Source organism: Brachycentrus maculatus, unplaced genomic scaffold (assembly GCF_059751285.1).
Source record: "Brachycentrus maculatus isolate JH-2025_06_01 unplaced genomic scaffold, ASM5975128v1 h1tg000004l, whole genome shotgun sequence".
Classification (NCBI taxonomy): Eukaryota; Metazoa; Arthropoda; class Insecta; order Trichoptera; family Brachycentridae; genus Brachycentrus; species Brachycentrus maculatus.
Window position 1 is genome coordinate 3,634,819 of NW_028280759.1, and position 15,392 is coordinate 3,650,210.

At 31.4% G+C, this 15,392-nt stretch overlaps 1 protein-coding gene across 1 annotated transcript in view; it reads left to right on the forward strand.

Annotated features, from left to right (window-relative positions):
* The window catches only part of LOC148313958 (uncharacterized), a 148,204-nt gene that overhangs the window by 72,519 nt on the left and 60,293 nt on the right, over positions 1-15,392 (forward strand). Inside the window, exons 6-7 of the mRNA XM_088270865.1 lie at positions 4,516-4,690; positions 13,695-13,823. Coding sequence (XP_088126991.1) covers positions 4,516-4,690; positions 13,695-13,823 — 304 coding nt within the window. The remainder of the gene's footprint in view (positions 1-4,515; positions 4,691-13,694; positions 13,824-15,392) is intronic.

A 15,392-nucleotide genomic window follows, 5' to 3' on the forward strand; every position in this document is an offset into this window, starting at 1 on the left:
GAAAAAACCTTACTGGATAGATCCGATTAAACGGGTCCCTCCAAAAACAAATTGTTTAATCCAGCCATAGATGGCTTTAACGAACTCACACGTACAGTGTCATGAGATTAATGATATATGTCTGTATGTAAAATTTCCAAAAAATTGAGTACTTGTCAATCGTGGGTAGAATGGAGAATCAATTAACCAGCCTATGACAAGTCAAACGCCTTGAACATACCCAGACTTCCATATTCTTTCTCATGTATGTTGAGATGTCAAAAATGTAAAAATAACTCCTATGTGGAGTACCTACATATTTGGACATGTTTTAAAGAAAATATCTAGTTTATTTACATTTTCATTTATTTATATTTTTATTTATTATACAATTTATAATTTTGTTATCATTCATTACATTTTTTTTTTAAAACACCACTATCGGGTATGTTTTCTTCAAGGTGGAAAACAATTATTTTAAACATTATGGAAAACAGTACAAAAAACACGCAACCCTGTTACATAATTCGTCTTTGAACTATGATTCTGCCATCAATTTTCGCAATTTCCAGCGCAGGTATCGCGTGTGTTTGACATTTTCAGGGAGGAAAACGATGTTTTTAATCTACTGTTGGAAGGAAAATGTTGAATAAATTTCAATTATTTCCACTAATAACAAAATCCAACGTTAAAGCAACGTAAATCGGTTCAAAAGTGTTACTTGAATGAACGAAAGCTTAGAGAAAGAATCAATATGATCAAAATCAAACTATAATTTACGTATTGTCGTCGGTAGGCCTGTTTATCATGTGTAATAAAACAGGCTTCGTTTACTAACTAAAGAATGTTTTAGTTGAATGAGGTTAGTATACAGGAAGTGTTTTTTTGTGTGTAATTTTCACCACAGGATTTTAGAATTGGACGTCTTAATAATAATAATAATAATAATAATAATAAAATTGGATAACTTATATAGCGCCATTTTCGTAAAAAAATACCTCAAGGGCGCTTCACGGTGAATGAATTGGGGAAAATATTATGGTGGAAATGATTTAGAAAACAAATGTGTTTTTAGTCTTTTTCTAAAGATCATCTCACTCTCACTATTTCTAACCATTGGTGGAAGAGCATTCCACGCCGTCGGTCCTGCAACAGCAAAGGCACGCTCGCCAAATTTAGTGCGTTGCTTGCGAGCTGGTAAGATAACTTTGCCCATTGCAGATGTTGTAGCCGATCGAAGCGTGAGACGTCTATCAACCAATTCATCTGGAATACACAGCTCCTTAAGATACTCTGGAGCCATATTGTGTATTGATTTATACATGAGTAGGCAGAGTTTATACTCAACCCTTTCTGGAAAGCGTAACCAGTGGAGTTTGTGAAGTAGTGGGGTGATGTGACTGAATTTAGAAATTCCAAAAATTAGTCTCGCTGCTGCGTTTAACACTGATTGCAGTCGAGTCATTAGTCGAGTCATTAATAATATAGTTACTAGGCAGTAAAGGGTACTACGAGTTCCTTCCGGTTTTCTTATGATTGTGTACAATCAAATAGAAAAAAATATGTATGTATGTATGTGTACATGATATAAATTTAGGAATCTTTAGGAATTTAATATTTTTGTTTGAAAAAGGTATTTCTTATTTTTAAGAATATTATAGTTTTTAAAATCGTAAAAAAAAAAACAAATATTAAAAATATGTTTTATTAAAAAAACGAGAAATTTGGTTGTTTAGTAAATGTCTCTAAAATCCACCCTTATAGAGTGATCATTCGTTCCACATGAACAAATCATCTCATCTCTCTTTTCTGTATTTTATCATTTGTTTAAAATAATAAAATTCACATTTTAACTTAAATTTACAGTTTATCTAAATTATTTTCAATGGCTGTTATAAACTAATTTATAGTTTCACAAATATAAGATAAATATAATTCTCTACTAATTTCCTTAGACCAATTTCATTTTCTTCAATATTACCTAAAACCTTGTTTTCAAGGCTTCTTAATAATAACCACTTTCTTCTTACTTTCAAGAAATATATAGTAGTTAAACTTTATAACTGAAGAAATCTGAGATAAGAAAAGGTCCATTTCTTAACTTAATAACTGGAAATAATTTGTAGAGATGATTCTTAAATCGAAAATACGAAATTCTAATACAGATAAAAAGAGAGCAAATGAACTGAAAAATTATCATTAAGTGCTCTACACAATCTTTTCACCAATATTGTCATTAGATTAGGGAAAAATGTTGTTTTTATCATCTTTCGGTTGCTTTTATCGTATAGATTAAAGGAATCGACCTATTTACGGTAATTTTTTTTACGAATTTATCGTATTCTAGCCGTACCTGGCCACTAAATAATATGGTTTAGTTTAAATTATTAAAGAAAACGCTTGTTTTTTTTAGGACTTGAGTTTATTTAAAACAACTTGTTTCGGATGTTAAGTTTCTATCTTCAGGTCTAAATGTAAACTAAAATTACATTCAGTTTACATTTAGACCTAAAGATGGAAGCTAAGCTTCCGAAACTAGTTGTCTTAAATAAACTCTAGTGGTAAAAACAAGCGTTTTCATTAATAATTTCAACATGTCGCACCACAAAGTAAATGCCGAAACATTAATTGAAATATGTTTTAGTTTGTTTAAATGGAAAATAAAATAATAAAAAATAGAGTACACATCGTATTTATTATTGTTCACAATGCTTATGAAACGATTAAAACGTTTTTAGAAAATCAATGAAATAATATTGCGATCGAAAACATTCTGAGTGACGAGCTTAAGTACTCTCTTATGGTAGAGAAAGTCCAAAAGAAGTTTTTGAGGTATCTCTACATGAGAGAGTACGGCTATTATCCTTGGCTCTACCCGACCCAGTTTCTCCAGGGTATGCTTGGCTACAATAGTTTAGAGACTAGAAGGAATGCGTATTTAATTACGCATTTTTATCGATTGTTGCGCGGTATGATCGATAATCCTGAAATTATCCAGAGCATTGGTCTGTATGTTCCCGATAGTTACCTAAGACAGCGTCGACATAGATTGTTTCACATTCCTATACACAGGACCAACCTGCCGATGGTTATGCCTGTAGGAAGAGCTATCGCTATGTTGAACAATATCACATTGGATATTGATCTGTTCCATGTGTCCGAAGGAGTTTTCCGAAGCGAGATTCTTCTACACATTTAACAAGAGTCTTCTTGTGTAATTTTTAATTTGTTTTTTTAATGTATACGCCTTAAATGTTTGTTTGTAATGTATATATTAATTATTGAATAAATTGAATTGAAAATTGAATTGAAATTGAATTGAATCTGTGTCAGGAAACACACTGTCCACCAAAATTCAGTATTGTCTGCGTTACTGTTACTTTCAACGGGTGGTGCTGCCATTTTTGTCAAAAAAGCTGTTTTTCTAAAAACCGTATTATAACGAATCACGGGTATATAAGAACGCGCGTATCCCAATGAATTCATCGACATTTTATTTCGGATCCCTTTTAAAATTTGCAATTTTTCCTCACACAAACCTACCATAATCCTAACAAGCAAAAGAAAAACATCCCTAACTTACAACCTTGCACACAAAGTTTTCAACACGACACGGAAAGACAGCAACAACAATGCAGCACCTAAGATGAAGAATACACCCTTTTGATGGAGGACCTTTGATCAAACATAAGCATTTATAAATCACGAGTACTACGTTTGATCCATCAGTCCTACCAGATATGCAGAGATACGTGAGACGCAGAGACCTTTTTTGAGAAGCTCCCTGGGGTAGTGTGGGATTTCTACCCACTAAAGAGAAACCCCTTGTCTCTTTCAGCTGCCTCCCCGGAATTTGCTTTAATGCAGTACTTCAGGGAGGCAGCTATGGTTCTAAACCTCATTTAGGGACGCAGAGACCTAACCTAATCTAACCAAACCCAGCCTAACCCAACCACGACACAGAAAGACAACAACACACTGCAGCACCTTATATAAAGAAAACAACTTTATGATTTAGCACCTTTGATCAATCCTTTAGGAATTACAAGTACAATAGTCGTAGTTGATGCACACCTGTTAGAAAGCAGAGTGCCCTAATATACCAGAATATCATTAAATTGTAAAATATTATTTGTAACATATGTCCTTGTGCCAAAGATATTTTATTTGCTGCCCGAAACCATTAAGAATTCTAGTAGTCATCAGGTCTTTAAGACCAGTGTCCGTCGATGGTTGCTTCGCATTGGAAGGGACAAGGTGGAAAGTGATTTATTTAAAGTTCAGGTGTAATTATTTTATTGTAAAACCTTTATACTATAAATTATTATTGCGTCTCTTGTATGTAATGTATATAATCTAATAATTAAAAAAAAAAACAAATAATAATGATAAAAATCAAAAAATTGTATTAACATGTTAGTATTTCGGCTCAACACAGACCATGCCTAAAGAGCCGTGAAACATGTGTATAGTAAATGTATCTATGAAATAAATAAATATAAAACACAAATAAAATTACATCTCTTCCCTTGGCAGAATGCGACTGGCTGTACCAGGACGTCAGCTGTCGCGTGCGCGGGGCCTGCGTCGCGGCCAGCCCGGGCTACCCGGGCCTGTACCCGCCGAGGGCGCGCTGTCTCTACCACATAGCCACCAGCTCCGTCCATACGAGGGTCCGCCTCAACTTCACGGCGGTCCTCTTCCCTAGAGGGTACGTTGACTTTGAACTCTTGGTCCTCTTCCCTAGAGGGTACTTTGACTTTGACTTCCCTAGAGGGAACGTTGAACACTCGCTAACCCAAAATGACTGAAAAGGTTTCTGCCTGCTTTCAGTTTTAGTTCTGTCATACAATAGTTATTCTTACTAAACACATGATTTTTCCTTATGTAATATATCCAAAATAAAACAAGGTTTGTTGGATTTAATTCTATGTTTATTTATGTATATGTTAATACGTGAATTTCGTCTTCTAAGGAAATTATCAAAAAGTGTTTGATAATGTCCTGATTTTTTATTTATTTATTGATTTGGCGTTTAATTTGTAGAACTCCATTTTAATTTGTAATAATAACTGACATCATCAGACTTCACCAGCCTGATGATGTCAGTTATGTCAAAACCCGGTCGCTAGTTAAATAAAATTTATGTGGAAAAAATCCATAATGTTGTTATTTTATTCTAAATAATATGGAAGTCAAAGACATTCCATATATCACACTCCGAGAGGTAATTGGCGAATCAGGAAAATTTATCAGGCGTAAAAGGTTACGTTTCATATTTTATTTCATTCCCAGTATTTTTAACTTGTGTAAATTTTTTTCACAAATTTTCGATTTCCTGCATTTACGAATTTAAACTGCTTGAGTAAAAATAAAAATATTGACATCTTACATTTTTAAAACTAGCATTTACAAGGTCTATGATCTCTTATAAGCTAGTTTTAAGTGTTCAGTTTATATACGTGTAACTTTCACCATTCTACCCATGATTAAAAACCACACAATCAAAATATTTTTGACAACCACACTATTAAAATTTAAAAAATTGTAGTTCTGTATATTGTGATTGTCAGTCACGGGTAGAATGTTGAATGTTACACGTGTTTAAAGTAATCAATAATACCAGCCTGTGACAGATAAACCATTCCACAGTACAGACTTTCACATTCTTCCTTGTTTATGTTGTGTTCTAATAATAAGAATATCGTTATAATGAAATAACTTATAGGAATGCGGAGGAAATTCAGCATTTGTGAATAAAATTTGGATACACTCAAAATATACAACGTAACCTGCCACTTCTCACTATTCTCGATTCATCAATTTTCTTTTAAAATATTTATTTGTAAATCAAAATTTGCACATTGTTTTAAACGTCATGTGTAGCTTTTTCATAATTATTTTTGTAATCATTATTTTTAGTATTATCTTCATGAAAATATTTTCATCAAACTCTGCAGACATGTTCATATTAAGAGTTTTAATTACAAGTGAAATCATGTACATCTATAAAAGTAATAATATTTTCCAGAAATAATTATTCCATGTATACTCTTAATTGCTATAATAATTATTATTGCATTTAAGAGTATAAATAGAATAATTATTTCTGGAATATGTTATTACATTTATATATGTATATGATTTAATTTGTTGTTAGAATTACATATTATTGTGGTTATATAATACCTTACCGTAATTTCAATAATACTATCACTGCTTACATGAATATCCTCATAATTAATTCCATTTCCCTCAAACATGTATTACCAAGGATTTAATTCATTCATATGCAGGGAAATTATTAATTAAACACGATACTACGTAAGGATTTAACTTAGTAATGTTGGACCTCAGTTATAATCTATGTACATTGTTATCGCCTTATCATACATAGAAATAATAAAAAAATATGAGATCGTAAGTTTATAAAAAATATTGCCAGTATGAGACCGTACGAAAAAAGTCCAGAAAATTTGGGTTTATATTTTTTCAGGTATTTAAATAAATTAACTAACTCACATTTTTTGTAGATTGCACTTAGAACTCGCATATGAAAGAGTGCAGGGACATTTGATATGGACGAGTTCCGTAGAGCAATTGGTTATATGTTTATAAGTGTGCAGAATGATGAAAGTTACAAAGTGTATGAAGTGATTACTTGAACCAGACGATGATATGTCATAAACTCTGTTAATGTCTTGGTTTTCACATTGCCCTGGGTTAAATTTTTAATTTCTATTGTACAAGTAAAGAAATTCAGTAACGTTTGTTACCTGTGTTATATTAATTTTAATTAAATAAATGGTTTTCTCACTTTCAATTTACTTATTTGTCTGAGTTTAAACCTGTTTTATTTATTGTGAAAATAATATTCGAGGAAAAACTTTTATTTAATATCAAATATTATTTTCATCCACCATATTTTATTAAAATATGGTGGATGAAAATATGCTAGATTGTGTCGGACTGTGGTCCCGTGGTTAGTGTCGCGGACTCTTGAGTCAGAGTTTCTCGGTTCGAAACCCACCCTACCACAATTTGATACCTATTTCCAATAATATTTCTGAAATAGTATGAAAGTGGAGAATTTTTGTAAATAATATAAACAAAAATACTTATCTTAAAAAAATACCTTAAATATCTTTGTACCATAGAATGGGGCTACTTGAACTTTGATATGTTACTTGAGCCCAGTACAAAAAAAAAATCTGTATTTGGTCTACAATAATGAACGTATCATGACGATAAGTGTCACCTGTCGGGGAAATAATGAATCATTTCGATACGTTCATTATTGTAGACCAAATACAGATCTTAATAAATAAAAATTGTACTGGGCTCAAGTAACACATCAATGTTCAAGTAGCCCCGTTCTACGGTACTTAATAAATGTCTCTTGTACTTTTTCCTTTATTCAAATTATTCATTTCATACAAACGAAATCAAACCCAATCTTCAAACTACAACTGACACGTATGAACCCAAAAACTTTTTGTTTGGGTAGTAGAATTTTATATAACATAATGTTATTAGGTTGTACGATTTCAATAAAGTTTTTGAATATAAATAATACCTTATTTCGGTATTGTGTTTATGTTGAGATTTAGGGTATTTTTGTACACAAAAAAATATTTACATAAAATAATAGCTTATGAAGGAAGAAAAAATATGTTTTTTCCCAATATTGAGTCTTATATTAAGAAATTTATTTTTTTTGTTGTAACATATACATATTTAAAAATAATTTTTTTTTTTTATAAATGTGTGACTTAGTTTCGGTACTCTTGGTTACGATGATAAAACTGTTTTTGCGAATATATTTATATTCGCGAACTTTCTGCGAACTTGATAGTTTATTGTATAAAAAGCAAGGTGATTATTCCAGTGCTTTTGATTACGAGGTCTCTATTAAAAATATTTGACAAGATACAGATGTCGTTAGTAAAGGAGCTTTATGTTTGATAATATCTGTTTTATGAGAAAATACGTGAGGTAGATATAGCGTGTACAAGAAAAGGAGAATAGATTTAATGCCTTGGCCACTCAGGCTGCATCTCACTATTCCCAAAATATTATATCGCTCACTCCTTTCAAGAACGTCATAAATAAAAAAAACTTGATTTTTCAGGAGATCGTTTTTAAAGTTTAAAAATATTACAAAATGTATTAAAAATAAATATCAAGCCACTTATTGAACTTTTTACAGTGCAACAGATCTTCTTAGGTAAAACCTGAAGGTTTTTTTTCCGTTTGAAAAATATTTAGTATATTTATAAAAAATTAAACAATACCTTTTCTTCAAAATGCAAAAACAAAATTTTCTGCCCTGTAGCGGGTAAATGTTAAGTTAAAAATATGCCTCTTTTGCTGGCATAAAGAACGTTTTCTGGGAATTCCGAAAACGTGCACAGCTGAAAATTGACGATTTTTTATTTATGACGTTCTTGAAAGGAGTGAGCGATATATGAAACCACTAAGAATGAAATTAACATAACACTTAATATTTTTTACAACATTTTGAGTGTGTTCACAAAATTTGGATTATCTCTAATTACAGGAGTTATTTTCATCTCACCAATAGATGTCTCTAGTAAAGTTCTAGTGATTCAAGAATAATGTTTCAAAATTTGTTTCATACGTATAGAACTTCCAAGAATTTGAGTATTGTGGTTGTCAATAATGGGTAGAATTAGTGAATGTTATACGTGTGTAAAGTGATCACTTAAACCAGCCTATTACGGTCGTCAGCCCCGTAAATGCCCAGACTTCCATATTCTTCTTCATCTTTGATGAGATGTCAAAAAAATAATACTTGAAATTTTATTACGGTAAATTAACGTTGGTAGATACGTTAAATTACACAGAATAAGGAGAATTTCTAAAGCAAAAAAAATTAATGAGTAAAACATTGTATAAATGGAAAACTTTATATATGTTTCTTTAATCTGCATAACGACTTTATTTTATCATTGTCTATGGCATTATTAATATGAGGTTGGTACCTGAAAATTCAACGTAGGGAAGAAAAGCGAGCGCTCCTTCAGTCTTGTTCTCCAGGCACCACTAGCTCATTACATGTCATTAATTCCAGCACACTATTAAAAGTGAATTAAAATATAATTTACGATGTCGTACGAAGAGAATTTTCTGCTATGCTCCAACATATAAATTTATGTTCAACTCGGTATGTTGTAATAACGCAAGATGCATACATATGAATGGAGAAGATGGTCACAACATTTTGAGTGTGTCCAAATACTTGTTCACAAAATCTGGATTATCTCCAATTACAGGAGTTATTTCCACATTATTTTTTGACATCTCATCAAAGATGAAGAAGGATATGGAAGTCTGGGCATTTACGGGGCTGACGACCCAAGAAACTTCCAAGAATTTGAGTAGTGTGGTTGTCAATAATGCGTGGAATTGGTGAATGTTACACGTGTGTAAAGTGATCACTTAAACCAGCCTATGACGGCCGTCAGCCCCGTAAATGCCCAGACTTCCATATCCTTCTTCATCTTTGATGAGATGTCAAAAAATAATATAGAGAAGATGGTCTTAATACTTCAGTGATTACTATCGACTAATAAAAACCGTTTTTAAAAATAAAAATATTCCAGTGGTTAAAAAATTTACGTTACATTATTAATTTTTTGTGGCTTTGTATATAATTTATTTTTTAAGTTTTATGAAATGACAATAAATTATTTAAATATGCAACATTTTGGGTGTATTCAATTACTTGTTTACCAATCTGGGTTTCTCCACTAAGGAGTTATTTTACACTTCGATATCTTAATAAAGATAACAAAAAAAACGAATATGGAGGTCTAGGTATTTACAGAGCTAATGACTTGTCGTAGGCTGATTAAGTGATCACTTTACACAAAGCTTTTTTCAAAACCATCATTGATAACTCCAGTGAACTCACACGCATAGCATCATAATAATAAAACCCTTTTCCGCACCCCAATGGTGCATAGGGCACTGCGTCATATAAACGCGGTGTTATCTTGATCGTTTACACATGAAGGAAGGGTGATCAGCCCTCCGCTTCAGGTACCAGTCCAGGGTAATATTGAATAAATATGACAGTGAAAAAATCGCTGATATTTATTTTACCCCCCTTGGGAATCGAACCCAGGACCTCCAGAACGGTAGCCGAGCGTGCTGACCATCACACTACGGAGGCGGACAAAAGCATCATAAGATTTATGATATATGTAGGAGTTCCCAAAATTATTACAAGTAGAATGGTAAATGTTACACGTGTGTAAAGTGATTAACCAGCCCATTACAGGCCATAAACCCTCTAAATACCCAGATTTTATATTCTTCTTCATCTTTGTTGAGATGTCAAAATGTATTTTAGGATGCCTTATTTTGTTTTTCTTTTAGACGTATATTTGTGTGTTTATTTATGCTTGTGTATGTTTACATACCATGTATTTATACAATCATTATACTGAATTTTAATTGTATTTTACATGATGTATATAAAATATGAACTTCAGAGGTGTGCACACACCTTAAAGTGCGGAACAAGATATGTTAACGTTTATTATATTTTTGCTATCTTTATCAATAGTCAATAGTACATAAGGCACTGCGTAATCTTGATCGGTAGTTACTTGAAGATAAGATGATTATTCCGGTACTCCAGGTATTATTACAAGATAATAAAAAAATATACAGAAATACCTTTTTAAAAATTAAGTGATTTTGAAGGTAAAAACGCTTTAGAATAATGTAATCAACCCATGGATATTCAATTTTAATGGCACATTTTACATTTAATGTGAAAATTGTAAATTTAATATTTGCTTTTCGAATAAAACATGGATATTAAGTTTCGGACCAAAAGGAATTACCAAATATATAGAATTATAAACTCCGTAAGGCGGTCTTCATCCCTAAATAAACTATATAAAGTAGTAAGTGTTGGTCAGAAGGAATAAGTAGGCCTTAAAGCCTAGATAAACAAGACTACCCCTTGAAACGAAAATTCCCTCCGGTTAACTTTATCTAAATCCTCCACCATATCTTATACGTATTTCTCTTGTACATGTAAATACGAAATCCAATATTTCCGTCTCGTATGTTTGTTAGAATATTTGATCCGAGTTATTGAAAGGATGTATTTCTTAAGAAGAACGGACGTTGGAGTAGAAGATATATTTTTACAAATATGTATTTATTTCACCTCTTAGAAATGCATGTTGAATTCAAAATAGGTTATTTAATGATTTGGCGTTTAATTTGTAAAACTTTATTTTTATTTATGTATTAATTGTTTAATCAAACAAAGATTTTTGAGTCTTCTAAGTTGTATTTTATTATTAAAAACACATAAAAATTAATATTATGACAATTTTTTCGCCTAGTTATGGCATTCGTTTAAAAAATGCCATAACTATGCGAAACAAATGTCAAAATATTGATTTTTATATGTCTTTTTACAATTAAATACAACTTAGTTGACTCAAAGAATCTGTGTTTGATTTAACAATTAATACATAAATCGAAATAGGTTGATAAAAGGGATATCTTTCATCTCAAAACGTTGGATTGTGTAATTATCAGCAGTATCCTGACGACCGATTAAATATCTTGATATTTAGTAGATAAATATTCTGAAAGTTCCTGAAAAACCAAATACCGGGGAGCTTAAGTTACCCCTACTGTTTACTAGAAATACTAAATTTCCGATAATCTATTGAAAATCTAAAAAAAAAATAATAGGCAACCCAAAGACTTCCTACCCACACTTCAATTGTTATATATCGTTTCGTCGAGATATATAACAATTAAAAAACTACAAACGTAAGTTTATTACATAAGTATAAAGAATGATACTAATAATGTCTCGAAGAAATGGCCAACGATGCGTAAAAATAAATGTACAAACATTTTTGTTTTATTTGGAAAATGCCACAAAGTAACAGCCTAATCAAAAATAATAAATATTACAAAATGTCTATTTTCAAGATGGTTGTACAAAATTCATCTTTTAATACATATGTTATACACTATTCGAGATTTTGCATTTAGATAAGGGTACTTTAATGAATTAAATGATATTTTATAAATCAAGTTTTAAAAAGGTGAAAAGAAAATTTCTCCCGACAAGATTTTAAATTTCATAAACATATCTCTTTATAAGGAACTACATCAATGAATGTGAAGTTGATGCAAAATTAAGTTTATTGTAAATCACATGATGGTTAGGTGAACAATCTTTCACTTTAAGCATCCTGGATAATATTAAATAAATATTACAGTAAAAAAAAAACACTTCTTTTAAGCAGTATTTATATTTATTTTGAGCCCACTGCGAATCGAACCCGGGACCTTCACCATAGTAGCCGAACGTGGTACTTACATCCATCAAAGGTCACCATTTGGTGTGCTTTTGATGTGCCCATATTTTTTTAAAGACGATGCCGGCCAGAATGTTACGGTCAATAAAGAGCGCTACAGAACCATGATTACTAACTTCTTCGTACCTCATTTGAATGGCATTGATGTGACAAAGCTATGGTTTCAACAAGATCGTGCAACATGCTACATGGCGGTGCCATTATCAATTTATTGCGGGAAATTTAATATGTTTTTCTCTAAAAAAAAACATCCTCGATATGTGAGTGTGTGTATAAAATATTAAAAAAACATTTCCTGAAATTGCTTCAAGAAAAGATCATAAGAAGCTCTTTTCTGACGTTTTATCTTTTATAAAAATGACCATCGAAAATGTTGTGTACATTCCAAGTTGATATTAAGCATCGTATTATTAAATCGTTGAAATAGTATTGAGCACATAAGCAAAGATTTTCCGAGTAATAGGCAAATAATTCCTGTCATGATTCAGTCAGTCCCTAAATTCCTTTGAATTTGAATCTCCTATCATACCACAACCAACCCTTTTGTCGTGTACTTATCATAGGTTTATGATCTCAATGTCCATTAATATTGTAACTAAATATGTGTAGGTACCATTTTGTAAAAGTACATATATTGTTCCTTGACCTAAAATTTAATTTTCATAAAAAAAAACATAAAATATTTCTTAAAAAAAGAATGATACGTAAATAATTTTGAATAATTTACATCGTTAAATACTACATCAAGGGCGGTTTATTTAAGGTCTTTCCATATTTAATATTAACAATACTACACCTACCATTAACAATACTATGTCTAAAATATATCTTTGAAATATTTTTGATAATAAATTTTTTATACTTTTTTGGTCGAATTATATAGTTTCAATATTCTAGAAAATTAATTTTGAAGTTTTATCGCATAGTAACGTCACTAGTATAAGATACATATATATGTCTTCTTCCTGGCTCCATACCAAATTATTGTCTTTGTAGACTGTTGGGAGCAGCTCTCATCCTCAGGTTGTAGGTTCTTCTATCGTAGGAAACGTCAACATCTCGTCAAACATGCCCTCCGATTACGAAGACTTTTGACACCACCAGATTTTAGGTTCTGATTGATCCGATTGTGCGAAGTCTTTTTGGCTATCATAGTTTTGTTCTCCCGCTCATATTTGCCATATATACTTTCTTAGTCATTCTCTCGTTATCCATTTACTCCACATGTCCATACCACCTTAAAGAGCGTGTATTGTAGATCAATTTGTTGTTTTTCAAATGAAGTTTGACGTGTTTATTGCGGGTTTATTATTTTATGTTTGTTTTCAGCCGGTGCTCGACAGATTTCCTGGCGCTATACCAAGGAGCCTCCCCTACGGATCCTCTGCTCGCTAAAGTCTGCGAACCCAAACCAACCCTCCTCGACTTTACAGGGCCAAATCTTCTTCTCGAGTTCAGGTAAATTCGATTATATTTTCATTCTTGGCACTCAAGGCAACGCTCCTTATAATCGAATAAGGTTTTTTTGTCTTTACAAAATATCTTTTTTACTCACATATGGTACTCGGTATTGAAATTTCATTTTTAGAACAATGACTTCAATTTGGCAGTGTTCTTTAATATATTATCATTTTGTAAAGTTGATTTGATTTGATTTTATTTTTATTTTTATTTTATTTCGGTTAACTTGTAAAACATAACAATTAAAATATATACAATAAACAAACCAATTAGGGGTAACCACAGAAACATAAAGATTAGTACAAAACATATCGTGTAGATCTAGCAAATGAAAGAATGTGTGTGTGTATGTTGATTCTAGTAGGGACATACATACAATGCTGAAAAGCATAGTTTTTATTACTTGTTTTAATAATATTGATTATGAGCTTTAAAAATACCTTGTATTAACAGTCGATTATATTATTTTTTCATTAGGCATCTTTGTGGAATGACGTGTTGATTATTTTGAAAAAAATAAACACTTATAAAATACCAAATAATGAATTTTATTTCAATACACACGCGTAGTTTAAAAAACTACGGATTTTTTCATCTACAGATTATTATTATTTCATTTTTAGTTTTACTTTTCACCTGTAGAAAAAAATATCTGTAGCTTTCGAAACATGTGTGTCATGAAATAAAATGAAGTAATTTCATGGTTTTAAATAAATTTTTTTTTTTAATAATTAACAATCGATTACACAAAAACCAAAAGTCGTTTATTTTAATATTATTTTGAGCTTTATATTGGATATTCATACATATAAAATATGCACAAAGTAAAATTTCTATCTTTACTTCTGGACCGAAGTACTCGTAGTGGATTTGCGCTGTTCTAGTTGTCGGTCATGATTTTTTCAATATTTACCCCCTCGTTTTATGGCTATGCGACCCTGCTAGAATCTAGTTAGATATGACAAACTTGACCGGACAATCTGACACTGCGTCCAAAGGAAAATTGGCTTTGAACTTAAAATTATTTTCGTTTTGTCCAAGAATAAATAAAGTTACAAGTATGTATATTACAGCAAGCCCACTAAAAGTGGACAGGCGCCGTGGCGTTATAAGCTCGACTGCGAATCGTCGAATAGTCGGTTAGACGCTCGACTTCGAATCTGGCGTCGTGGTTTCGATTCCCGCCAATTGCAAAACATATTCAAGAATGATTTATTTTCAATTGGTCTGGGTGTTTGTGATGTATTTTCCACTAAGACCTTCCCTATCCTTACTATCCTACCTGCAGACAAGCCTCTAAATTGTAAAGGCTTTGCTGGTTATTCCTTTTTTGAACAATTTTTTTGTAGTTTGTATTTTATGAAAATAGCGCTTTTTAAATCATCTCACACCATAATTATTATTAGTTGTTGCTTTTTTTATATCATTTTATAATTGTAATCCAAAATAGGCCACACGATTAAATCATATAGCAATATATATTAACCACGTTAATAAATTTATTTTGCTGACGTATTGACGAAAACTCGATTAATAGAAAGAATACTCCGAGGAACTGCAATGAAT